This window comes from Vollenhovia emeryi, unplaced genomic scaffold, assembly GCF_000949405.1.
Source record: "Vollenhovia emeryi isolate VEMERY1.0 unplaced genomic scaffold, V.emery_V1.0 DF939145.1, whole genome shotgun sequence".
Taxonomy (NCBI): Eukaryota; Metazoa; Arthropoda; class Insecta; order Hymenoptera; family Formicidae; genus Vollenhovia; species Vollenhovia emeryi.
Genome location: NW_011967221.1, coordinates 2494380 through 2521685, shown reverse-complemented (window position 1 = coordinate 2521685; position 27306 = coordinate 2494380). Strand labels below are relative to the sequence as shown.

The window sequence follows — 27306 nt, the reverse complement described above, 5'->3', positions numbered from 1 at the left end:
ATTTACCAACACATATACTACATGTACTGTATGTATGTGTTGCTCACTATTATTTCTTATTGGACTTATAAACTTAGTTTTAATGATGCCGTATTATTCTTTCATTTGGCCGGAATAGCGAGCTGCTTTCGATCTGTACACGCAAGTCATTTAATTTGTATATTATACAAATGTTTCCGCGAACTGACAGTTTTTAGGTTAGGAAGGTGCAAAAGTGCAGAGTCACTCCAGCATCCCCTTAAGTTGCAATGTTCTCTGAAAACGTGTAGATTATTAATTTCTTTGAAAAGAACCACAACCAGCATGGTCGAAACGCCGGAATTAAATAAATAAACCATCTGCCAGCCTGATGTCGTTTAAACAATTCTTTCTGACTCTAATCTTATAATTATATAATTTTTATTTTTTATATATACAAATATAAATTATAAAATAAAAATAAACAAAAGTTTATTCTCTACTCTAGACTTCAATGTGATATCAATTGAAATACGACTAGATCGTGGACGTCTAAAGAATATTTTCCAGATATAATACAGTCTTCTAAATATCTAATGATCTCAACGTGATCTCAATATGACATTCACCAGATTCTTCATCTACCTGCGAACCCGGGTAACATTTGAAAAATCGATAATTCGGAAATTCGGGACTAAGCGCGGCGGATGCAGTGGATAACACGAAGCGCCTAATTTTATAGACCGGAAACGCATAATGGATAATCTCATATCCCCGACCATCACTTCTCCGCTTAATCTCCAATAAAACTCTCCCGTCAGATATATCAAGAGTAATTTGCATCACTCCGCGCAAGACTCGTCGGAAAACAGGAGGGCTTGCAGCCGCGCGAGAAACGCGGCGCATTAATTACTTCGTTTCGCAACCCCCTTTGACCGCGCGTCGCTCAAAGGCGCGCGATACCCCGGGAGGGCACGGAAAGGGAGAAAATCTCAAACCCAGTTTGCGGATCTTTCGCTCGCTCGTCCCGCAAAATGCAGGGACTCCGGGAAATTCAGGCGAGTAATGATTTACGCGGTAGACATTTCGAGGAACGGCGCGATCCATCTTGAGATTAGCGTGCGTCAAAGTCCCGCGTACTAATAGCGAGGTACACGCGCTTTCTCTCGCAGTCCCGCCTCGAGACGCGCGAGAGAATCCCGCGCCCTCCGCAGGGACATCCGTCATATCTCGTTCGTCGAACGGTAGCGCGTAAGCGCCTCTCCCGGCTCGCGTCCCACGTGCGTACGTCCGTCCGCGCGTTCGCGACGCGCGTAATGAGCGCCGACGTCACTTAAGTCTGACATCGCGCCGATGATAACCGGTTTGACGAGCCGTAAAATTAGTTTCCGCTTTCGTTCGGCCGGACGGAACCGATACGCGCCGGATACGGAGGGGTACAGCAGATTGTATACGCGCGCGCAAACAAAAGCGACCGCGGTCCTGCGCGAGTAACATTCGGCGAACTTCCTGCAATATATCTGCGGTACTTGCGGCGCGGTGCTAAGTCAGGACGTGTAAAAATAACGCGACGTCAATGAATGCGTGAGCATCGCGATACCGGGTCTACGCCGTTATTTCGCGGCGATTGTAATGTTTGGAGAAAGATAGGGGTGTTTTGCCGCGGCGACGATAATGAAGGAGCGGTGGGTGCGTTATGAAAATACAGGGAAAGAGAGAGAGAGAAAGACAGACAGACAGAGAGGGGGGGGGGGGGAATTCGGTACCAGAAATGCTACAACTGTCATGAAGGGTTGCTAAAATCAATATATATCAACATATCAAAATATGATTGTAGTCGTATCAAAATATACAGCGATATTAAAATGTAGCGAAAAATTAACGCCATATCTTTCATTCTGGCGTCACGAAAATATTGTTATTTTCACGCTTCTGTTTTTTTTTGTTGTTCAAATTGTCTTTCCTCAAACGCTACGTGCACGTACCGCACGAGTGATTTTTTACTAGAATAGTTTAATGCTACGCCGATTTCATCACAACAAAATCAAGCCACGCAAACAAAATCGTCTGTATCAATTATAGCGCCGTATGCGAAACGTGTACAAAGTTATCGATGGATACATAATTAAAGAGTTAATTATATCGCTCGCGTGTTGAACTTTACAGAGTCTAGAGTTTTCGCTCACCGCGAAGAAAAGACGGAAGTGCTTTATAATTAGATATATCGTAAAATTGCGAAATTAGAGAGTTAATTTTTTAAAAGATATCAGATTAACTATTTCTAACAATGCACGCGGGAAAATCCGTGTGTGTATCGCAAAGCTCGGATAGCTTGCAGGATGACAAGCCGCACATCTTGAGTGGCGTGTCATTCACGCGCGCTGCTTCGCGTTGAAAGTTGGAGCGACGTGTGTCAATTGTAAGAGATAAAAAGCTGAGATCCCATCAACAAGTACGTTCGAATTGAGAGCAACGATGCGTCAATTGTCCATTTCCGGTGGATTACGTGGGTAACTGGGCCTTGAGCGAATAATTTACGTACACACACAAATCCGATTTTCAACGATCCGATTCACGAAGCCGTTCGGCTCCAAAATTATCGACATCTCGCACGCAACATACGCGCCAACATGTAATTGCAGCATATATTTTATACACAATACATACACACATCTTGAAACGGATTGCAGCTCCAAAACGTTGCGAGCGCGACTCGACGGGGTAGTCGACGTTATCTCGCATTCTGATTAATACTCTGCGAATTGGGAGGCTCAATTTTCATGTACGGCGCTGCAATATCTAGATTAGAATTATTTACAAACAGCCGACATCTCCGGGGCTTCAGGCAAGTCGGGCATTTCGCTGCGATTACGACGGTCGCGTAGGAGGGACGGGGGGGGGGAGGGGGGGAGGAGCGACGGGGACGGGGGACGAGGGGAAGGAGAATGTAACTGCAACGGCGAATTAATTACGCGCGACATTATCGCGTTTCCAGGTTCGAAGCTGCGAGGTGCAGACAGTGCCGGAGCACCTTCGACGAGGGGATTTTGCCCTCCAACGCCCGACACCGAGGCTGTTTGCCCCCCCCCGTGCCGTTCCCGCTCTGCCTCGCACATTCCGCTACATATCTGATTTATCTGGAAAGTTGCTGCTCCAGGGAAAAGGGCATGTACGGTAGAATTGCCTCGAAAATACACGGCAATCTTTTCCCGATCGTTGCTTTGTTCGCAACACGCGTTATCATTCGTTCCAGCTTGCAGTCGCGCAGCGCTTCTTGAAACGCCGCCTTGATAACGCGCGGGCGGGTCAGTCGACCGGAAAACAAATCATAATCACGATTGGATTGAAATTCACTGCCGCGAACTTTTATTCTCCCCCTCGTTGTTCTCCTTATTGCGCGCTCCGCGTCTTTCCCGTCGCGTAATTTGTCGTTTGCCCGCGATAAGCGTCGATTGTAAATGAGAATCGAGGGTGTCTTCGAAAATTTTATGAATGCCACAATTGAATGTCGCGCACGGCAGTTAAGTGCCCGGGGGGGAACAATAATGGGCTGCGATTGCCATTGTGTCTCGGCATCTTTGGCAAGGGGGGGGGATTGTGCTATATTTACCTATCGTGTCGTATACTAGTAAACCGATTTGCGCTTTCTTCATTTTGCAGAGAAGAATTAACGCGACTCTTCTTCACGGTACTTCGCCGCGTCTCCTTCTCGAGCGTACTTGAGCGCTCCCGCTTGCGACAAAGGATCAATAACGAAGCGGCATTCACGGAAAGACGGAAACGGAAGAAACAAATTACATTCTTCCCCGTAGTATAGGCAAAAACGAAATAAGTTCGTTTGTTTTTAATGGACTGCGCAGATTGCATAAGAGAACGCTGACTCGTTAGTTCTTAGACAATTTATGAGAGTTGCGCTTGGTACCGCTGCGTACGTCTATCATTATTTTTGTGTATTGTTTGCGGATTACTTGAAAAGGGTCCAAATCTGGGGCCGAAACGTCGGTTTGTTTCAAATAAAAACACTGGCCAGTGTAGGTCGTTTTTAAAAAAAACTACACATCACTGGTTTTTAACTACTGGCGATATTAAATCTATTTGAAAACTGTCTGAAACGGTATTTCGCGTAATTCTTTGAAATTATCAGCATGTACGTGCCCCTAAGGCGCAATTACAGATTTAATACGCAGCGCCGTGATACAATTTAATCCTAAAACCACATGACACGTCACACGCGTCATATGGATGATGGCGTGTATCGTGACAGATCTTCATTGTTACAGAAATATCCGACGTAGCAACAATGTGTCACTGTCCAGATTGCAGATAGACCACACAAGATAGCAAAACCTACGAGGGCCGAGCGTAGCCCTGCAACACACACGTAAACCACACGCCACGATTAGCGCGAACAAACTAATTTCCTATCTAGCGTCCGGTCCACGCAAGTAGTTATATCTAAAGTCGGCGATCTCTTATCGTTATGTATCCCCGTTTGGTATTAGGATTCGCGTCGTGCTAGGTTCGCGCGGTATCGTTGCATCTATCGAAAAATTCGATCGCGGGTACGCACGGTTATTTGGACAAGCCGAAAAGAGTGATGATATATAAATATTTCGGATATGCACGTGCGCGCGCGCGCACGCGATATCGTTGAAAAAGCTGCAGTTATCCGTGCAATATGGCAGCGCTCTTGAATTTTGAGGATCAAATGTAATAACGATAAATAATCGGATGTAGAATTACGCATCCCGTTGTATGGGGAAACAAACATTTCGTTAAGCGTAATTGTCAGTTAAAGTAAAATATGTGATATCTTTAATTAAGATACTGATATTCGAAAATATCGTCGGGGCGCACACGAAGTGCACAATAGAAGATATTGGACGGGCTAACGCGCGCGATCCTCGCGTTCGGTTTTTTTCATGATACACCGCTGTACAGCTGCCGCGTAAACAAATGCAAATTGGGATTATTTCGCGTTATACATCGTTTTGCACATGGACAATGCGCCGCGCAGGAATAATTGCGATTTTTACCGCGGAGTCGAGACTTCCGCTGTATACGCGAAACTTTCAATTTACTCGCTACTAAATGGATCGGTCGGAATGACCGGAGTAGAGCAACACCGAGGCGCTATCCGCGCCACGATCTCTATTTCTTTCCTACTTAATCTCGAGTTTCTTCTTTTCGCCCGAGTCTGAAGAACTCTCATTCAATATCGGGGCCAAATGTCGGGTAACGATCTCGAAATGTCTTTCTTCTAGTCCCTGGAGCACGCTTGGAATTCTACCACGCTCCACTTTCACTGGCCGAAAACTAGCGAGTAATAAACTTAAGATCTATCCCAATGAATCTTTCTCACTTCGAACCCGTCCGAGTTCCATTTGAAAAAGTCACGGAAGCACGGGCGAATTGATTCCCCATTAAGATTTAAAAGCGCGTAAAAGTCATTACGCCTAACCCTCGGACTTATATCTTATCATTTCAAATTAATTTGCCGGATTTGAGGGTATTATCTGCTAAAAAATTCAAAACCTTTTCTATTACGTTACGTAAAGCTAAATCCAACTAATATTATCACTTTAATCTTTTCTGTATTGGTAATAATGTAATTATCACTGGTCATTAATTATTACACCCATCGATAAAGTGTGCTTCAGTTCGCTGTAACAAAAAGCTGAATAATTGAGCTTAATCTGATTAAAGTAATATTCGTGTTTTCACGTAGATTCAAGTACAAGTTAATAAAATGTATCGCGGAAAATAGAATATTTATCCTTTATAGAAACAGTTAAAAATTACTAAATACTTTTTCATTAAGCCTTTCGTTCGCACGTAATTATTAAAGAGTGAAATTAATTTCACTTTGCAGACAAAAGAAAAGTTGAAAACTCAAGACTATGAATATATTAACAACGAAAATTATATTTAGCTCTCCGTTTCCTTCTCAAGTCGCGTTCTTATTAATCGGGTTATTCGTTTATTCTATGTAAAAAGATAATTTCGCAATTGTATATACTAGAAACGAGTGACAAACAGTTATGGAATTTTATAACCTTTTTGTTTGGAAAGCAAATTTCACAGACTGACGCATTTTATTTTCATGCTTTTTGTTATTGAGTAATAAGTTTCAAATGTGATATTAAAAATTGAATTTGGAGCAAAACGAAGCAATCAAATGGCGCAGTGCGATAACATTCAAAGTAATTTCATTTTGCAAAACTACGTAACTTATACCTATATGTACATATATAGACGTTCTGCAATCCGTGTTTTTATTATGTTATTGACCGTAGCTTTACAACTTAATATATGCCTGGGGCGACTGCAGGAACGGGAAAACGCAGCCGTCTCTTTTATGAAAAAAAAATTGTGTATAGTATTTTCGTTGTTATCTGTAACGTTTCCCGTAGATAAAAATTCATTTACTCCTCTATCGCATGTTTAATATGAGAGGCAAAAAAGCTTTTAAAATTTTCATGTTTAACATGTTTAATATTTTGATGGTCAACAGTATAACAGGCGCTACTATAGATACTGATACGTGAAAGGCTCGGAGCAAAAAGGTTCATTATTTTTCGATTTTATTTCATGTATTTTCCTACTTAAAAAATGGATCTTGCAAATTGTGAACTCGTTTCGTTCCCGCTTCGAGACTTTAACTATAATAGTTCAATGAAGCAGACACTCGTGTAAAATTGATTACGTTTGATAAGTTATATGCGGCGCCAAAACAGAAAACGAACGAAATTGAATAAGAATGGTATCTATTAGCAGATATTGCTCTAATTCTTGGTGTAGTCATTTTTTATTAAACTTTAGCGAAGCTTCTTGAAAATGTCGATACCTGTCTCGTGAATATCCGTCACTAGTCCTTTTCTTTAGATGAGGCTTTAGTGAGACATAGCATGTCACCTTGTATTATACAGAGCGCATAAACTATGCGTCATCATTGGCGCACGTGCCCCAAGTACATTAGTCCCATTTCACCGATGGACATTTCCTACCGGTCCATCCGGCAAAAGTGGTCGCGTCCGTCCATTCGTACTACATCATCGCCGCTCATGAAATACGACGCAAGTCCGAGATCCGCGCCATCATCGCACTAAATCATCCAGATGCGCTGCCCAAGCCTGGAGGCTCTTTAACGTCTCTTTATATGCAGGCATCATTAAATTACCCCGACAATTATTATCCCCGTTATGATCGTGGGGATGTATACGAAAACACAGCCGAGTCTGTTACGCGAAGCAGCACGCGACTCAAATTTTGGCACTTCCACCGGCACGCGAAAGTGTCGCTTCGTGTCTCGTTAATCGTGAGATACGATCCTCGGTCGTGGTTATTCTCATCTGGAGCACTTCCAAACTATCGAGCGTGGCATCTTTACTTCGTAAACCAGTCGACATCGCGTTATGATAATAGCGTTATGAATAATATATGCGCCGTAGGCGTAGTAAGAGCATATTTGTCATCCCGCGTGTATGTACCAGGCAATAGGGGTTCGCACGCCGGATATTGGTTATCAAGGGCCGCTATAATCATATGGGAGTTCTCGTCGACATTGCTATTTCAGCGTGCTGCAATACGCTTTTCTTCGTATCCCCGAACGCGTGTATCCTGGCTTTAAATCTTATGCCGACGAAATTTCGGCACCATTTTGACACTTTTAAGGATAATTTACACCTACTTAGCTGATCTACACAGGCCAGCAATAACCTACTTTGATGACATATTTTTTTACCATTCCCTTGAATCTTTAATTCTAAAAAGTTACAACATCAAAAGTTGACCGTATGGCAATTTGAATGTTAAAGCATCGCATCTAAAATGTACTTAAGGACCTACTTTAATGCTAAATTGGCTAAAGTAGGAATTTCAAACACTATCAGTTTTTAAGTAAGAGTTTATTTTGTACTTGCAGTTCGATCTATTTTACTGTCTCAATAAAATTAAAGGTTCAACATAGGGCCAAAATTTCGACTCGGGTAAATTTCCTGATTCTTTTATCGCCGTGAAATGCACATTTCGATCAAAATTATATTTTTTGAAATTTATTGTAACGATATTTGTAAGTGTACACGTTACAATTTTGTTCAGCGTCGAAGGCTTTCCGGAAAAATAAAACTGCGATACAAATCAAGAGGGAAAGGAAGCTCGAAACGTAAGAGATTACGTTTGATCTCCGTTAGTAAATAATAACGATATGAAATTATATAAATACGCTGACAAAATATTCCGCGGACAAAAAGCGGAGTCCCGATCCTTTGAGATTCGGATAGTTCGCTCCGCCGCGGGGTATTTGAATGTCAATCGATTGATCTGCGTCTCGCCTTCGAATATATGAAGCGCGAGATGAAATATCCTGCGAAATATCCGCGGAAAGGCAAGACAAAGCTTGTGCTGCATCAGTCGATGTAGAGCACAGATGTCGGTGACGTACAACCGCATCGATTGGTGCACTTCACCGACTGCAGCACGGTAGACTAAGAAGCTTTCGCTCCAACTGTCGATGCAACGTACCGTATAAATGTCCTAACGATCTCTTTGTTTCCGAACGCGTAACGAGAAATCCGCGGAGTCGCTGACGTTTGATCCAAGGCTCGCAGGTAACAGCGCAAAGTTGAGTTTTACGTAGCAAGATATTCCCTGGATTAGATCCCCTTTTTCGATAAAATGTTTATTTACTATCTGTATACAAGCTACTCTCTAAAGTTTTTGGAGTGACAATAGAACCAACTATTAGAATGAATATTTACTCGAATAGAGCGACTATTTTACTTCGTGGTTCTGTTTTCACTCCAACAACCTGAGAGAGTAGATCAGATTTCTCGCACTGTCACTTTAAGCAGCAGCCTTTTCTAACTAAATAAATCAGTGCCTTGAAGCGTAATGTCTGGGTGTTTTAAAGTTCGATCTTATAAAATATGTATGTAATTTTTTGGATAATGTCAGCGCGAGATGTGGAAGTTGATAAAATTAGGGAGAAAATTAACTGTAGGAATTATTGTTTCCGAACGCGTAACGAGAAATCCGCGGAATCGCTGACGTTTAATCCAAAGCTCGCAGGTACAAGTAACAGCGCAAAGTTTTACGTAGCAAGATATTCTCTGGATTAGATCCCCTTTTTCGATAACATGTTTATTTACTGTCTGTATACAAGCTAGATCAGATTTCTCGCGCTGTCACTTATCGTTTTAAACAGTAGCTTTTTCTAATTAAACAAATTAGTGCTTTGAAGCGTAATGTCTGGGTGTTTTAAAGTTCGATTTTATAAAATATACATGCAATTTTCTGGATAATGTCAGCGCGAGATGTGGAAGTTTCATAAAACGTAGGGAAAAAATGAACTGTACGAATTATGCGCGAGTGGCATGCGTTTGTTGCTACGTAAACAATAATTTTGTTACTCGACGAGCGAATCTGTTTGACTTAATACTGTAATGTAGGAAGGACTTCTCCGATAATCCAGAAATTAGCCGTCACAGCCACGCCCGTTGCCCGTCACGTACAATGGGCAGCCGATTATTATATGGTAACTAGAAATTAACAGTGCTGATGAGCTGTACAATAAATACATTTATGAAGTGAGATAATCGGATGAAAAGAAAATTTCATTACGTTGGGAATAAAGGATTATGAATTTTCATTACAGCATAATTAACGCGGGCGATATACAAATTTTTAATGAGCCACTCGGTTAAAATTTCAGCAGAACGAGCATGCGGAGATTAAGTAAAACCTGATTGTTCACCTCGTAACGCTGCGCGCGGCATTTTTGAATTTGAATATTTGACGAGGTTCGAAATTATTCGCGGAAACGGGTGGCAAATACGCGAACGAAACAGTGTCTTGAGCGTATCAAAATAGATGATATAATGATCGAGCTTCTCACTGTCGCTCGCCTTTATTCGCGCGACACGTAAAACGGACGCGTCTATAGCGGGCCGTTGAGGGGTGAATTGGATCTGTATTTCTGTATATCCGCGCTACTAGCTCGAGCTAGTTGTTGCGGCCCGGCTTAGAATAGAATTGGAACCGAATTTCTATCTCGGTATACCGTTTCCCGGAGCAAAAGTGGCTTTCCCCGGCGGGCTCGCGCCGCAAAAGAAAAACGAACGCGCGGATGTAAATCCTGCCGCGTACGACACGAATAAATCACCGAAAAAAACTTTTCTAGAAGTTCATTCAACCCCCTCCTGCCGGCATTCAGCGAGGATAAAGGCGTTCTCTCCCCCGGCTCACGTGAGCGCGCACGGAACCCGCGCCTGTCTTGCATTCTTACACGAGGGCTCTTGCATGAAACTCGTGTTACGATCAGCGGATCTCGCGCTACGATCGGTAACAAGCTCGACTCCTCGTTATAGGCGGGTTCTCTCCTAGCCAAATCCCCTGACGTTCGACACCACGTTGCGGCCGCTGCATATTTCGTTCGTTCTTCTTTTCCCGCGCGTGTATTTAAATCCGAATGACATCTCGCTCGCGTGAAACGCGCTGTCGACCCTTTTATGCATTTTACGGCGCGCTTTGAAGGCAGAAAGGGGTTCGTCGGGGAGCCTGATTGGCGGCCCGTCGGAAAGAACTGTCAGCGAGTAAGGACCTACGGTCGCTTTTTCTTTTCCTCGCCGCTCTTGCGGACGTTCGAGCGAACTTCTACCTTGGATGCGATTACCATTTTATCGAGTCTGATTTGCGAGCACTTTACACGAACCTTGTTACTGCATGGGCATTGTGAGCGAAGGGCTGCACTTACTAGCATTGTCGTCGCTCCTTCAAAGATTTAGTCGGACCCGGAGGTGGGAACGCGTGTGGATGTAAACGTGCAAATGCTGCACGTAACGTAACCGCGCACACTTGGGCGACGTAACACGCTACACCGCCGGCGTACATTCGGGCGTTTGTTATCACCAGGTACGGGCCGCGATCGATCACGTCCGGCCGAGGAAAAATAAGGCGTAAGGGTGTCCGTATCGGACGGCCGGCATAACGCGCGAATCTTCTGCAATTGATTACGGAAGCGTCGGGATACAATGGGCAAACAACATATGCCGTTGAATTTCAATTTCGCGAGTCGATCAATGTTTACCGGCGTCTCACCGTTTCGGTATCGCGGGCTCGCGTGCTGTTTGCACGTGACGAATGTACTCCCGGTAATGCGCAAATAAATCGATTTCAATCATAAACAGCGGTTGGATCGCACGAAGGAAACTTTCGGCAAACAATTGTTTCATTATCATCGCAAATTAATACAAACACGTGTCGATATGCGTATTATTGCGGGGAGCGATTCCGGCGCGCCGGTCGCCCCGCCAGGTGTAATTTCAATCTATCGCGGTAAACGAGTCGGTCGCAGATTCCGTGGATTCCGTAATAAACTCGTAGGTGCAACGTAGGTACTTTCGCCAAAACAAAAACGCGATCGGGGATCGGGGCGCAATTACGTAGCGCGAAACTTGCGCGCGGGAGGTTTATTGAAATTTCGCTGTTCGATATTCCTTTCATTGCGCGACTCGAAATGAAATTTCTGCTCTCCGCTCCCGGGGCGCGCGCGAAAACGGAGCGGACCGCTCTTCTTCGCGCGCGCTCATTCAATTCGGAGCGGCGCGATTGTATTAAAACCGTCCTTTTGTGCGACGCAAATTTGTGTATCTATAATTGCGACAGTTCGCCTTTATTAAGCGACAGCATTTGTCAGCCAGACACGGCGAGTGGACCGTCGCGGAGTACCTTCCGTGTGTATAACTGCGCTGCACGGTTAATAACAAGTTTCGTCGTCGAAACGGAGGAGATACGGAACACCGGGCGTCCTATCGCGTCGCATTGTAAACTGCGAACGTACTCGCGAACTCCGCCGCGGCACCTCCTCAAAGACGTTGGACGCTAACGAATGGCATGGAAACGAGCGCGAAGCTTAATCCGAGGCATCCCCTTTTGTATTACCATACCGCTGAGTAACGGCAATAAAGATACGAGAAGGGTTGGTGCCGCTTAGCGTTTCTTCAGCCCCGTCGCCCTCGAATCCCCCGCGACGAACGGGACAGGGTGGATCCTCGCGCGAAAAAGCCGCGCGGCAAAATTCGCCGGCGGCAATCGGGCGTAATTGCGCGCGGAAATGCGAAACATAATCACCGGCGGAATCCTATTTTTCCGACTCCTCCCGAAAAGAGCGACCGGCGGAGCCCGGGATTGGGGCAGGCGGGGCGGGGACTGGTCATGCGAGATTCGTAATTACGCCGCGTAATTACCAGATAACAGATAGGCGGGCGAGTATTCACGTTTTTCCGTTGCCACACGTCCGGAAAACGTGCCGCCGTCATTGGGTGCAAAGCGCATGCCGCTCCTTTAAATCTTCCGGCGCAACGAAAAAAGGGGCACTTCTGCTAAGTGAATTTTAAAGCGACCCGCAGAAGCCGTTAGCGGTGGAAATTTGAGGCTGTTGATAACGACCGTATTACGACCACTTTAAACGATCGATGAAATTTTGATGACGACGTTCGGGAATACCGGGGGGGGGGGGGCAGAAACACGGAGGTGACCGCAGCTGCATGTCTGTAGGATTAACTAATTGTAAGATAATAGGATCTATTGCACGGAACAAAAGAATATTCTTCTTTAATTATGTTTAGTTTCGACGTGAAAATCTTGCGTTAGGAAGATCCCTCGGCCATCTTTTTTACCGACAAATATAGCTTTTGCGCTTGTATTTCTTTTTATTAGCTTTTCTGATCGTTGTGCAGAAAAGCTAATAAAAAGAATTACAAGCGCAGAAACTATATTTGACTGTGTCGGTAAAAAAGATGGCTGAGGGATCCTCATCAAATTTAAAAAAAATTCAAAGTTCTTCGAAATGCCATGTTGTCCCACGATCACACGATATTCAGGGTAAATTTTAAAAGAAATTTCTCTCCGTGCAGTAATGCCTAGTAATGTCCAGTGATGCCGCAAATCTGTACACCACAATGCTCTCAGCGATTTACCCCTCGAGCAGGAAACATATTGGATAGAAAATAACATGTTTTCAAATCGAAAATTATAACGATTAAAATGATTTTATTGTGAAAATAATCATATGTATTCTTGAAGTGACAATTAAGACTGCAATAGACAAATAAGACTAATATTGTCGGAATATAAGATTATTAAATGCTTCTAAGAAGATTGGAGATTGTAGCGTATATACAAAACAATGAACGTTAATTTGAGTATGTAAAAGTTGAGCTGACACTTATTCTTCTTCTGTGTAAGAATTACGAGCAGCGTGGGTTAGAATACTTGGATAACAAAATGTCAGCAATACCGTACTTCGTATTTAATGTCAATTTTTATTTCGCTGTAACATACGTTGATACGCGATGGACAATTACGTGTATACCTGTTGTTCAGAGAATTTCCCTCTTTATGTATTAAAAAAAAAGCATATCTCGTGTATCTCCCTTTGAAAGGGCCGGACACTTTTCCGAAATAAACAAGCCCTTTCGTCCGGCCGTTTCACTGGTAAATCGTTCGCAAACTTTTTCAGTGGTTCATGCGAAACCCCGATACGTTGATTCGCGTGAATCCGCTGATGATTACCGACGCCTGCCCGTGTCCCGCGCGAAAATCCGATTAGATCGGGTTTAAAATCGATGGCGACCGGGCGCGGGGATCCATTCGCGACGGATGCGAGCCGTGTACCTGGCGAGGGTCAGTGGCGGGCAGTTCGGAGGGAGCGTGTTTGAACTCGGTCGATGGGCGAACGGCGTGTGGACGGGAGGGGAGTGAGACGGACGTGCGGCTTGCAATTACCATTCATTACTTTGTTGGGGCCAATTGACATAACTGATTGGTATTCGGCACCCCGTGCCACCCTCAAAGGACCCTACCGACCGTCACGAAGGGGGCTAATGTAGTTACGTTACGTCTGCGCCGCGAGCTACGTACATTTCCGATCGCATCGTCCGTGCTCGCTCACGGCGTCGCACGCGCAGAGTTAAATCACGAGTGGAGCACTCTTTCAAGGATTAATACGGTTCCGAGCGTGGCGAACCTCGCGGATCGTGCACGAGGATCTAATCCCGCCGGGGAGATGCTCGTATGTGCCCTCGTTCTCTCTCCTTTCCTTAACTTACTTTACTTCTCGTTGTTTTTCTTATTGTCTTTCGGCAAGCGTAGCTGATTCTTAACCGCTAACTTAATTTAGAGAGCGCCGAGCTCTGCAGACTACGCCGGCCTTCTCGAAACCCGTCAACTTTGTAAGTGGATTCGCGTAAAATTTAATAATCCAAGAGGGAGAGAGACTCGCGGCAATCCAAACTGTTTATTTTATGACTGTCATATCGAGCGATCGGTGGTACGTTACTTTCACGTCTCCATCAATCTAATATCAAAAATCTTTTCTCTTGTTGCAGAATTATTGCGCGGCAGGATGGTGTTGCGACGTAGATATTCTGCGTAACGTGCACCGCCAACTTTCGAAGGACGCGCAAAGCCAGGTAAATAACAATGAGTCTGCGGGCAAGTAACTTTGTGCTAATTGTTAGGAAAGTAATATTTGCATCTCAATTACTATGCGCAAAGTGAGTGCATGTAACGTGATACGTTACGCCGTAATCGATATGCTCTCTTATACGAGTTGCGTTTAATCGCTACAACGCACCGTTAATCAGTCCTCGAACAATATTGAAGTGATTCGAGAAGCCAGCGAATGAATAAACTCTAATCAAGCGTCCCCTTTTACAACGCACTCTTTTTCCTCCGCCTCTCGGGGCACCTCCGTTCCACAAATCTAAGCGACTATCGCAACCTAAATCGAAGTCTTTTTCCTTGACCAAGCACTATTTCTACACGAAGGAGGTACACGAAGAATGGAAAGTCAACTGATAAATAGTTCCTAATGTTTCTTCGCTTCGGGTCTCTCCCTCTCTTCGCGGTACGACGCGCCGAGTACACTTACGTCTGCAAGAATTTCGGGCTCGCTTTAGCTCCATTCTCTCAAGAGAAATTCTAACTTACCGTTAAAAGAAGCGAAGCGAAAAATTCTGCTTCATTGCGAACGGATGACATTTCCCTTCGCGGGAAGGGCCGCTCTTGGCGACATTCTCGCGTTCCTTATCGCGGCGATGTGGAACCATCATTTCCCTGGAAAAGCCCTCTTAGAATGATCACCGAATGAAAGGATATTTAAAGGAGCCGGTGGAATTGCGTTCCAAGTGTCACACTAGGCTTGAAGCTTCGCGGGAGGAAGCGTAAAATTTTACATCAATTTTAATTCAACCGTCCATGAAATCACTCCGAACAATCTTTCAATACGCGTATCTTTTATCGTAATTACGTAGAATACAATTCTAATCCCTATTCCATAACCCACACGCGTGCACGAAAGGAAGAGTTTAATACTTGTAAGAAAGGAGGAAAAGCGCAATTAACATTTGGCTTAGCAGCGCCAAATTTTTGAATAAGCAATAATGTCGTGAATCAGGACCGATATGCATTCAACAATTAAATTAGAACAGGCCATCTTTTAATTAAATGCTTATTTGTATTAAAGTTGTGTGCATTGTATTTTTAGTATAAGTTTAACTCGAATAACGTTTTCGTTAAGAAAATCTAATTGATACTTTATTTCATTACGCAATTCAAAATAATAATTTGCGCGATCAGGAAAATGTTGAGCTCTCCGAGACATATTTAAAAGAGCGTGGGACACCATAGCCTCTTATAGATAAGAATTCAGATGTCGTTTAGATATTTCTCAATGTCACTTTCCTTGCTACGATACCGCCATTTTCGCTGAAGTGGCGTATGTAAAATTTTTTCGATATTGTATCGAACGTGAGAAGTAGAAATTTTACTTTAGACGTTATCTCACGATAATGCATTCCGAGGAACGCACAGTGGAAAGAAATACATTTCGAAGTAAAGCACATTCAGCACTGCGTAACGTTATTTATTGCTGCGCGTCAGCTGTTTTCAAAGTCGACAGTGCAGGGCGTCTGAGTGAAATGGACATGCGAATCTTAAAAATGTTCATGCTGAAAGAAAAGCCGTTACGGTCGAAATGCCGTATCGTTGTATCGATAAAATGCCAGGCGATATCGACCGCAATTCGTTGCAATTCGGCGGATATGGCGCATCCTCTTGCCCCGTGATCTCGGTATCGTTTAAAACCGTCGCGACTATTCGATTTTGTCGAGTTTCCTGGATTAACGCTTCTGTTTCTCACATAAACACCGCGGACAAATCAAGGCTTTGTCGCGAGACGCAATACAACACCGAGAATGGCACAGTATTGCACGTCAATGACAACGTTTACACGACCCACTTTACGCCGGCTTAGTGTACCAGCTTACTGTATCTCGAGTGTTAAATGTGGTATAGACCGTGATTTTACGCTCTGGTCACTACAACCGTGTAATTACGTGTTCGTACTGGAGGATGGATGTAAAGTCGCGGCATGCGGTGAGAATTAAAAGTCACCTGATATTTACGGAGTGTCTGGGGGAAAGTGCTCGAAATAAATTCTGAAAACAACATACAATATTGATCGTACAATCTAAATCTTTACGAAGAGAAAATATACGATTTTATGTGTCGCGAGTATTTTGGTATTGTCACACGATAACGAAAATAGCGCAGAAGTTTGAACAATATCTAAACGATATCTGGAAAACGATGTCTGCGAGACCGTGGCATCCCGCAGACGTCCTCTAGGTATTTGTATTGCCTGGGTGCCTTCGTAAAGCACGACGGGATCTCCCAGAAAGTACGAAAAATTGCAATTTTAAATTGCGAAAAAAAAACACACACACACACAAATAAATTGTCAATTCGATTTCCCTTTTTTTTATCCAATTAATCCGATGTTGGGATGGTTTCCCTTCGCGCTACGCCTGAATACAAATCGACCATCAGCCGATGACTCTTATTGCAAAACGGCAAAACGATAGAAACGTGCGCTTCAAAAGAGTATTCGATACGCACCGCATTGCACGTATCCATTGCACATGTCTCCCTTTTCCGCATTTATTTCCGTTCATGTCGTCGAATATACGCGTGCCGATGTTCAATGAATGTGTTAAAAACACGGGATATTTATAAATCGAAATGGAAAAAGCGATTGCGTTATCATACGTCAAAAATTCAGTCAATAATGCGCGCGTAACATCGCCTGGAACAATGAAAATAAAGTTTAATTGACGTTGCGCAACAAACCCGTGCGCCGTGCATACTCTCGTACGAAAGAGCATTTCACTGAATTGCATTATTAACAAATATGTCACGTTCAGATTCTGGAACATTCTGACGAAACGACAATGTTTCCGAAAAATTCGCGGGTATTAATCCGTAATATATTATACACGAAACGACTAAGGATGACTGACACCGGGGTCGGCCAAGTTTCAAAAGCATCGTGAATTTGGAGAATTTCCTTTGGAAAGAAACGCTATTGTGCAACCCTTACTGAGATCGATATCCTCGCTCCTCCCTATTCTTCCGTGTCCAATTAATAATTTAATTGCATTTGCGCGTGGACGGAAGAACCGTTAGCCACTACAGCGGATTTGACACATTATTATTTCACGGAAAAGCTAATTAATATGTCGACGAGGTACGCAAAACAAAGCCTCATTTTCGCGACCGATCAATGATTCGGGACAATGTAATTATCAGCTCCATTTACACCATTGACAGTGATGATTCATTATCGGGTAAAAGGTGAGCGGTGAACGGGCCATATGCGCCGCTATTTTTATGGAACCATTATGAAAAGCTTGCCTAATTCAGTCTGATGTCATTAACGTCTGCGATTCGGCGATAAATTATTCAGGATAATTGGATTCAGGGCATGCATAAAATCCACTTAGTATATGGCGCCCATTCAGTAAGGGTAGTCGCGGCACATGCACATAAAAAGGGGGAGGGAGGGAGAGGAGAGGGCGGGCTAATGCTCGGACAGAGATTATTTTATGCTAGGCTCTGTGGCGCGCGTTGTAAATCGACGCTATAGCGCAAACGGCCATGGATATCGTGGTGTTTAATAGTTACCCATACAGCACCGTGTAAAATAATACTATTCGGAAATTACTGATCCCGCTGTGAGCTCGCAACTGTAATCCTAAAGGTGACGTAGTGTATCGTATTTTCACGTACTTATTAATAAGGAAAACGAGTTACTTATCCTTACATCTTTCGACATCTCGAATCCACTCGAACGTCTGAAAGTATTGATTTATTAATAGTGGAAAGTCCCCCATTGCGAGATAGACTCCTAATACGAGATAGCGAGGTTTCTGTTAAATTAATAGACACACCATCTGTTGATTCGACCGTGAATTTACTGCTCTTGGAGCGAAATCCGTTCAGTGGAACATTTATTGTGAGATCGTGTAATCGTTGCGAAAAAAGATTTGCGATTGAATTTGCGTTCGTTGAAAACCAGCTGTCTCATATTAGAAACCTATCTCGTAATAGGGGACTTTCCTGTGTTCTTTAATGTCGTCGTTCGGATTTAATTAGATGGAACTTGTTACCAGGACCGATAACAAAATTAAGCCGAGCAATAATATTGGGCGACGCTAGCAGACACGCGCGTTTACGTTTTCCGTTTTCAGTTTTGCTAGCCAGAGAGCATTTTAATAATTGCTTTGTCCGTTGCACGCCAGTTACTTTGTTACCGTTGAAGGGGGCCTTACACAAGAGGTCCGTTTGCAAATACGCCGATCTTTAACGTCGCAGATTGCATTCGTGCATCTTGCTGCATTATTAAACGAAACGCGAAACAATTTCTGCGAAACGAAGACGCGCCTATGTACACCGCCGTCAGTAGTCGCTGCCTCGCGCTGCAGCTGTACGCACGGCGTACAAACAAACATTTTTCATTTAGAATACTTTTAAATATCAAAGAGCGCGCATACCGGGGGCGAGGAAAGAACGCAATTCTCCGCGGGCTACCGCTGTCTGTATCGCCGGACCGATTTCCGCTTGGACGTTATCCTGCTACGCGCGGCAAGCTAAAAGACCGGGGAAAAACGGAAGGAATGTACCGAGAAGGGGGCACGTATGGCGGAAACGGGGGTTGAGAGGCACACGAATTAATTAAGAGTTCGCGAGGAAACGTGATATAGCAGCGGTACAAGGTTCATACCAAATATTCAGTCGTACGAACTCGAAAGAAGAAAACGAAGAAAGATAGCGCGGGGCTGAAGATACAAGCCCCGCCGATTTGCCATACCGCCGGCGTATGTCGGCACACGCACGTTATACATGCGCGATATACAAACGAAACCGCTGTAGAGGGAGAGTAGTGCATCTCTCCTAGCTGTCTCGGGGACGAGAGAACAGCGAAGAGGACTCCGAGACAGAAGAGGTTGAAGAATGTGCACTCAGCGTGATTGGTGCTGCGCGCCGGTGCATAGTGCCGGCTGTCGGCATGAAAACTCGAGAATTTTCCCAACTACTCATGTGCACACGGCACGGGGACGTGCGTGCAAGTCTGCCTCTCACCGCGTGGCGTCTTAGCTACCTTAGCTGATCGAAACTATCGGCTTTCCTGTCGTAAATCTATTTTCCTCCCCGCATTCTGCCCTTCTATTTCCGTTCCGGCATGTATAGCGAAAAATATGTAAGTTTCAGCAGTCTGCAGCCCCCGGTTAAGCACGTAGACTTTCGCGAACGACGTTACACGCATTCGAGATGAATTCCGACAATATTGTGGCGACATTGATCAACAAGAATATCTGAATTGACACAGGTTCGACTCGGGGGTATCGGTGGCAGATTGAGGAGAAAATTTTTAATTCCCTCGACACGTGTTTCACGCGCCAAATTTCCAATCCCTTTCACAGCACTTGCATTGTATTTCGTTAAGCCGCTTCAAACGGCACCGTAAATCAGACAGATGTCCAAATTTTGCTTGTCTTGTTGTATTTGCCGAACAACAAAGCGAATTTGTATTGGGATTTTACAGAGAGATTTTCCAGTAATAAAATAATATTCGGCATCCTGCTATTGGTTTATTCGCGTAGATATAAACAACAAACAACGCTCGCAAGTTGTTATGTAAATCGGGCCGAATAAAGCACCGTTTATCAAAGGCTAATATTTATCGAAAGATCATTCTCACGTTGCTATTGCAGCTACCACAAAATCAAATGTTATCGCGAAGCGTGCTGTACGACACGTACGTACCAACGTATATGCTGCCATTTTGTATTTTATAAGCGACGAACAAGAAAATACAATATAATTAACTACTGTTACATTTGGTCAACTGAATTTTAACATGAACATGCAAATATAGGTAATCAGGATTTTTCACTCTTTTAAACACGCGCGTTTGATATCTAACATCTATTTCACGAAAGTTATTCCTTGCTTCTTCCATAAATGCAATAAATAATAAATGCAACTTGTATTACTTTTGCACATAAAAGTCTTAAAATTGAGTAATTTTTGTTTTTATTACGTAAAACATTTTGCCGCATATTAAAAATTAAGTGATACAGTCTTCATTAATTAAAAGACCAAGAAAGTCGCACTTTCCCACCAATGTCTTAATAAAAATTAATGTACTTTACTAAAAATTAATGAAAACCTAAAACTGGTGTTAACATTATGGTATGAAAGAGAACTGAAATGGTAATTCAATTTCTATCGTTTTAATGAATTTATACAGGAAAAGATTCTTTTAAGAAGTCGAAAATTTCCCTTGAAAAATTATTTTACAGAATTGAGCACATTCATTATTAATAACGCATTGTTAACGATCAACCGATGTATGATTATGAATGTGATAATATCAAGCTCTTATAAAACGTATATAATATTTATTCCTCTAGAATATCTGCATTCGACAGCTTAACGTAAAACAAACTACTAAAATGAACTCTATAAGTGACTTATGTATGTTGCATACGCAAGTCCGAAACTTCGTGTTACCGGACGGTTATCTGTGAACATAACGTAGGCAGGAGTTTAAACCAAATCTGCTGTGGTGAGCACAACGGAGGCCGAACCGGGCATAGCGATGCAAGTCGTATCGACGCGCGATCCTGCCAGCATCTCGGAATGCACACTGGGCGCATAGACTATCAGCTGCTCTGGAATATTCATCCAGGTCCTGGCGTCTACGGTGACCGGCGTGTTGGCGAAGTTAACCATAAGCGCCACGACGGATGCACCGTGTCGTCGTACTACACCTAGGATTTCCTCGGTGACCAACACGGTCTGCAGGGAACCCCGTTCGACAACGGGCTTCCTTTTCAAACGCGACAAAGATTTGAATACATTGTAGTGCGACACGGTCGCGGCCTTTTGCGCCGCCAAATTCAGAGTTTCATAATTGCTGTTCACCGGAAGCCACGTCGTATCGGTGGTAGAAAAGCCGGCGCTCGTTCTGTTTTTCCATTGAAAAGGCGTTCTTTCCGGGTCCCTCGATTTTAAACGATATCTGCAAGTGCGTTAAAATCGAAGTCGGTAAAATATTGTAACGCGGTAGAAAGTGATGTCTCAGGTATAAAAATTTGTTAGAAATTTTTATACGTTTGATAACAGATGCTCTTTGAAAAATATGAATGCACTACAAAACTCTCGGTTGATAAAACAAAAAATCCATGAAACCTGTGAATTATTTCATTCGTTACGTCAACCATTGCAACATGTTTCTATTGTGAGGATAAACAGCGTGCACTATACAATACGAACTTTTGGAACGGGTTTTAACATTGACGAAAATAGTAGAGCGAGAGATTTGAATGGAATTATTTTTCAACAAATTAAATTAGGAATTCTTATAATAGAGATTACGTTGAGTATATACGTATTTATGCTATTTAATTTAATCTTTGCATAAGAGAAAAAGCGTATAATTATTCGACATAATATTATAAAATATTACACTCGAAAGTAAAATGATGAATTTGTAGATATTTCAAATCTACTTACAAGTAAACCTACCCAAGTGGGGACACACCGACTTTCATGAGTGTTGAATATGTTGTTTTTTAGCACAAAATAAGGGACACGTATTTTTTTATACGTGCCCATACGCACTTTTCGGTGGTGAAATACCCCTTTGAGGAAAATTTGATTTTCTCTTTCGGAGCGAATATTAACGAAAATGTAAGAGCCAGGGAAACAAATTTTAATGAACGTTAAACGTTTCATAGTACTTTAAAACTATGAGAAAAAAAGTTTAATTTTTCTTTTTCAAAATACCCCCACCACTCAACATTTTTTATTACCATTTTGAACTTAATTATATACGGTTGAATTCGTAATAAAATAAGTTCTAATTTGGTGCTAAAATTTTTCAAAATTGTAATAAAAAATGTTGCGTGGTGTTGAAGCCATTCAACGTTTATTAAAAAAATTTTTTTCTAGCTCTTACACTTTCGTCAATATTCGCCCCAAAAGAGAAAATAAAATTTTCTTCAAAGGGGCATTTCACCACCTAAAAGTGCGTGTGGGCACGTATAAAGAAATACGTGTCCCTTATTTTGAGCTGAAACAGAACATATTCAACACTCATGAAAGTCGGTGTGTCCCCACTTGGGTAGGTTTACTTGTTAGATACATATAATTTTGTCCAAGTTTATCTTTCACCCGTGATACCTGTCTGGTCCAGCATTACGTCCGGCAGGATCCTTGGTTTCGTCGTACGTAAAATTTCTATCGAGCATACCGATCTCATCGCCATTGTAAATTACGCTCACGCCGGGTAAAACGGTCGCCAGCATGTTAAGTTGATCGGCCCGTTTTTCGCCGAATCTCGTAGCCGCGCGATGATTGTTATGATTGCCCACCACCCAATTCGCCACGTACGCGGGATCGTTAGGCATATTGTTCATCCAGCGATCGACGAGACGTTTGAAGTCAGCTGCGCTGGACATGTCGTTCAAGTCAAGGATGAACATAAAATTGAACGGCACGTTCGAGCCCGACTTGTAGTACAAGGGGAAATCCGTGTCGGCCTCGGTTAGAATAATTTTTCTACCAGTCGTTTTTGAGTGTTTATCCACTAGTTCTCTCCAAGACTTGAGAATTTCGTAAACCCCGGGAAGATTTCGCGTGTAAATGTGATCCAAGGTTTCATAATCATCATCCGGTATCCCTGGCGCGTCGTTTCGAGGCTCGTCCAGATAACGTGCGTCCTCAAACAAATGACTAATGGCATCGATGCGAAAACCATCCACGCCTCGGTCCAGCCAGAAATTCAGTACGTTCTTCATTTCACGTTGCAATGTAACGCTACTGTAGTTGAGATCCGCCTGAGCACAGCTGAACTGATGCAGATAGTATTGTTTCCGTGTCGCGCTCCATTCCCATGCGGAGCCTCCGATGGCACTCAACCAGTTGTTTGGCGGTTTCCTAGTACCGTTCGCTACCAGCGCGTCACGCCAGATATAGTACTCGTCGTAGGGCTTGATCCGTTGGGCGCTTTTTACGAACCATTCGTGCTCGTGAGAGCTGTGGTTCGGCACGAAATCGAGGATTACTTTCAGCCCGAGGGACTTCGCCTTCGCCACAAGTTTGTCAAAGTCAGCTAAAGTACCGTAATCCTTGTCGACGTCGATATAATTAGCAATGTCGTAGCCGAAGTCGCTTTGCGGGCTAGTGTAGATTGGTGACAGCCATAGCGCATCGGCGCCGATGTCCGCGATGTGTTCCAATTTGCTCGTGACACCGTTCAAATCTCCTATACCGTCTCCATCACTGTCCTTGAAACTTCTCAGATAGACTTGGTATATCAAACTGTTCTTGTACCAATGCTTACCCGTTCTTTCGACTGACGCGGAAGTTGTTGAAGCAACCAACGCCGCGACGAAGATATACAGGCGAAACATACTGACTGATTCATTTGTCGTTTCTGACGCGCTTTTATACTGACAATGAGACCAACTTTTGAAAGGTTCATAGCAGCAGATACGCTGTTAGAATATTGCCATTTTTGTTTGATAAGTTCGCAGCTGCAGATGATTGCATCCGGGAATTACTGATAACGATAACATTCATTACGATAGCACAAAAGTAATCTGATACTTTAGATAGCTTTTCTCTTATGTAATTATTTCTATAATGTCAAGAATAAAACACCGTAATTTTTATTTAAAATATTTATTGCGTTTAATAAAAACGTATTGCAATTATATTGCAGAAATTTATGTTATAATGAGTAAAAAGTGAATCGTACAAAATTGCAAATGAAGATATTGTTTCAAACTTATTTCGCCAAAATGTAATTTTGCAAAATAAAAATTATTTGATACGGGCGAATTAATTTCTACAAACATGTAATGCGAAAAAGTACTGTGTACACAGTACTTTTTCGCATTACTGTGTATTTTAATTACTATGCTACATGTAGAAAAGGATAATTAAAATCGTGCTTTGACGTGCCATAGGATGATAATCACTTTTATTTAACTCCGCCATGGCAATTAATTAAAAAATGTACTTTATTAAAAAAAATTGGGAGTGAGGAAATAAAGTTAAATTGAGGTAGCAACAAAGGAAAATTAATTATTAAGATAACATGAAGCAACCGAGTCCAAACGCCAATGAATATTGTTTTAGCATGAACATATATTATCTTATACTAGACGACGGTAAAAAAGTATTTTTATTCTGGCCGAAGTAAAATTTATTCTGTCAAACAAAAACACATATCTTGTAGATACATAAATCAGCACTAATTACTTCGATTTGAAGTGCTATCGTAATGATGTTCGTTGCAAATAATAGTAACACGGTGACTCCAAATTTACTTTTGTTTCCTATTACATGATACATTTCCTTCGAATATTTATTCTCACATTTATGTAAGACGATCTGCCTGTAGAAACTGTCTAGCTTACGTCTATAGACGTATGTTCGAAAGTTCACTTTACTGAAGAATTATCCGTTAGGATAATACGAGATAAGCAGAAAATTACTCAAAGATATCTAGTGTGGCTACTACAATAGAGGCCGCACCGGGTAGATACACGGCATCATTATTAATTTCCGTTCCTGGAGGAACGGACTCCACGCTAGATGTATAGACTTTCAACTGTTCCGAAATATTCAACCAGGTCCTAACGTTGACGACGGGGATGTTAGTGTCGTCGAAGTTCACTAGGACCGCTACGACGGATGATCCTTGTCGTCGTACCACCCCTAAAACATTCTCTGTGAAACTGCATTTATAACAGTACAACGCAGTCTCCAGGGAGCCTTGCTCGATGACAGGCTTTTTCTTTAGTTGCCCCATGTGTTTAAATACGTTGTAATGAGAGAGAAATTCCTTTTGTTGCTTTGCCAAATTCAAATCCTTGTAATTGTCGTTCACCGGAAGCCACGTTGTTTCGTTCGTAGAAAAGCCAGCGCTGGTGGTATCGTCCCATTGAAAAGGCGTTCTTTCCGGATCTCGCGACTTGTAGCAATATCTGAAAATACGATCATATTGAAATTAATTGACAAAAAGAAAGATATATACATACATATAATTAAATTTAATGCAATTTGTTTCAAATGCAGATTTACTATGGTTTGTCAACAAAATGTAAAAGATAACATAATTAACTATGCATACAATTGTAATTTGATTTAATTATTCCGACTGTAAAACTAGCTGATCAGATTGCAATATGTCTATTGTAAATAAAAGCATCGTCAATTTTTAATGGTCCTTGATGTATGCAATTAATTGATTTGCATTACATTAATTATTAGTAGACAAAATCACACTACTCTTATAATAATACCTAAATGTATTTATAGTTAACAAATAATATTTTTGTGGTGATATTTTTTTATATTATCAATCAACACTTTTATGCTATTATATTCCAGATAATGTAAAAGAAATCAGAAATTCATTTAAAACGTATAATGATTAGATAATATGATTAGATTTTGGTCGGATTCGTCGTAACAATATCTGTCCTATATACCTATTATTCCAAATCTACTTAGATACATATAATTTTGTCCAGGTTTATCTTTCACTCGTGATACCTGTCGGGTCCAGCATTACGTCCGGCAGGATCCTTGGTTTCCTCGTACGTAAAACGTCTATCGAGCATACCGATCTCATCGCCATTGTAAATCACGCTCACGCCGGGTAGAACGATCGCCAGCATGTTAAGTTGATCGGCCCGTTTTTCGCCGAATCTCGTAGCCGCGCGATGATTGTCATGGTTGCCCACTACCCAGTTCGCAACATATTCACCTTCGGGTATATTGTTCATCCAACGATCGATATAGCGCTTGAAATCTGACGCGCTGGACTTGTCGTTCAAGTCTGCGATGAACACGAAGTTGAACGGCACCGTCGAACCCGACTGATAGTACTTTATAGTGAGATCCAAGTCCGCATAAGCCTCGGTCAGGATCATTTTCGTGTCAGCGGTCTCCGAGTGACTGTCCATCAATTCCCTCCAAGTTTTGAGAACGTCGTAAGTTTCGGGACGATTTTTCGTGTAAATGTGGTCCAAGTAGTCATAGTCATTGGGATCTAACTCAGGATTACTTATTGGTTCGTCCCGCAATTCGGGATCCTCGTACATATGATTGATAGCATCAATGCGAAAGCCCTCCACGCCCCGGTCCATCCAAAAAGTCAGCACGTCTTTCATTTCTTCCCGTAGTTTATCGTTATGATAATTGAGATCCGGCTGTCCATCAGCGAACTGATGCAAGTAATACTGTCCTCGTTTTTCATTCCATTTCCAGGCAGAGCCTCCGAAAGCGCTCAACCAGTTGTTCGGTGGTATTCTCTCTCCGTTTTCATCTTTTCGCTTATCACGCCAGACGTAATATTCGTCGTAAGGTGGGATCTTTTCGATACTATCGAGGAACCATTGGTGCTCATCAGAGCTGTGATTCGGCACGAAATCAAGGATTACTTTCAGCCCGAGAGACTTTGCCTTCGCCACGAGGTCGTCAAAGTCGTCTAGAGTGCCGTACTCCTCATGGATTTCAGTAAAATTAGAAATGTCGTAGCCGAAATCATCCTGCGGGCTACTAAAGATCGGTGACATCCATAGCGCATCGGCGCCGATGTCCGCGATGTGTTCCAATTTGCTCGTGATGCCTGGCAAATCGCCAACGCCGTCTCCGTCACTGTCCTTGAAACTTCTCGGATAGACCTGGTACACGAGACTGTTCTTGTACCAATCCTTATTCGATTCCTGGACCCGGATCGAACCGGCCAAAACGATCAGTACCGCGAGAATGCACGAGCGAAGCATAATGACTGTTTGACTTTGATTGCTCATTCCGGCTGCTTTTATACCAGCCGGCGATCTTGTGAAAAATTGAGAAACTTGTTGTCATATTATCGATTGATAAGCGCGCGGTTACGCGTCTAGGAATTATCACTTGATAACG

At 42.7% G+C, this 27306-nt stretch overlaps 3 protein-coding genes across 3 annotated transcripts in view; 1 reads left to right on the top strand and 2 right to left on the bottom strand.

The window, feature by feature from the left end:
- Window positions 1-27306, top strand: part of LOC105566380 (slit homolog 3 protein-like) — a 97478-nt gene that overhangs the window by 24046 nt on the left and 46126 nt on the right. Inside the window, exon 2 of the mRNA XM_012020320.1 lies at window positions 14346-14429. The gene's annotated coding sequence lies outside the window, so the exon portion shown is untranslated. The remainder of the gene's footprint in view (window positions 1-14345; window positions 14430-27306) is intronic.
- Window positions 19930-23851, bottom strand: LOC105566378 (maltase 1-like). The gene is made up of 2 exons (XM_012020317.1): window positions 22549-23851; window positions 19930-21385 (listed from the first exon to the last, which is right to left on the bottom strand). Exons 1-2 carry the CDS (start codon window positions 23778-23780, stop codon window positions 20911-20913), a joined length of 1707 nt encoding a protein of 568 aa, XP_011875707.1. The 5' UTR covers window positions 23781-23851; the 3' UTR covers window positions 19930-20910.
- On the bottom strand, window positions 24554-27178 carry LOC105566379 (maltase 2-like). Its single transcript, XM_012020318.1, has 2 exons — window positions 25933-27178; window positions 24554-25361 (listed from the first exon to the last, which is right to left on the bottom strand). The coding sequence occupies exons 1-2, from the start codon at window positions 27165-27167 to the stop codon at window positions 24866-24868; spliced, it is 1731 nt and encodes a 576-aa protein (XP_011875708.1). The 5' UTR covers window positions 27168-27178; the 3' UTR covers window positions 24554-24865.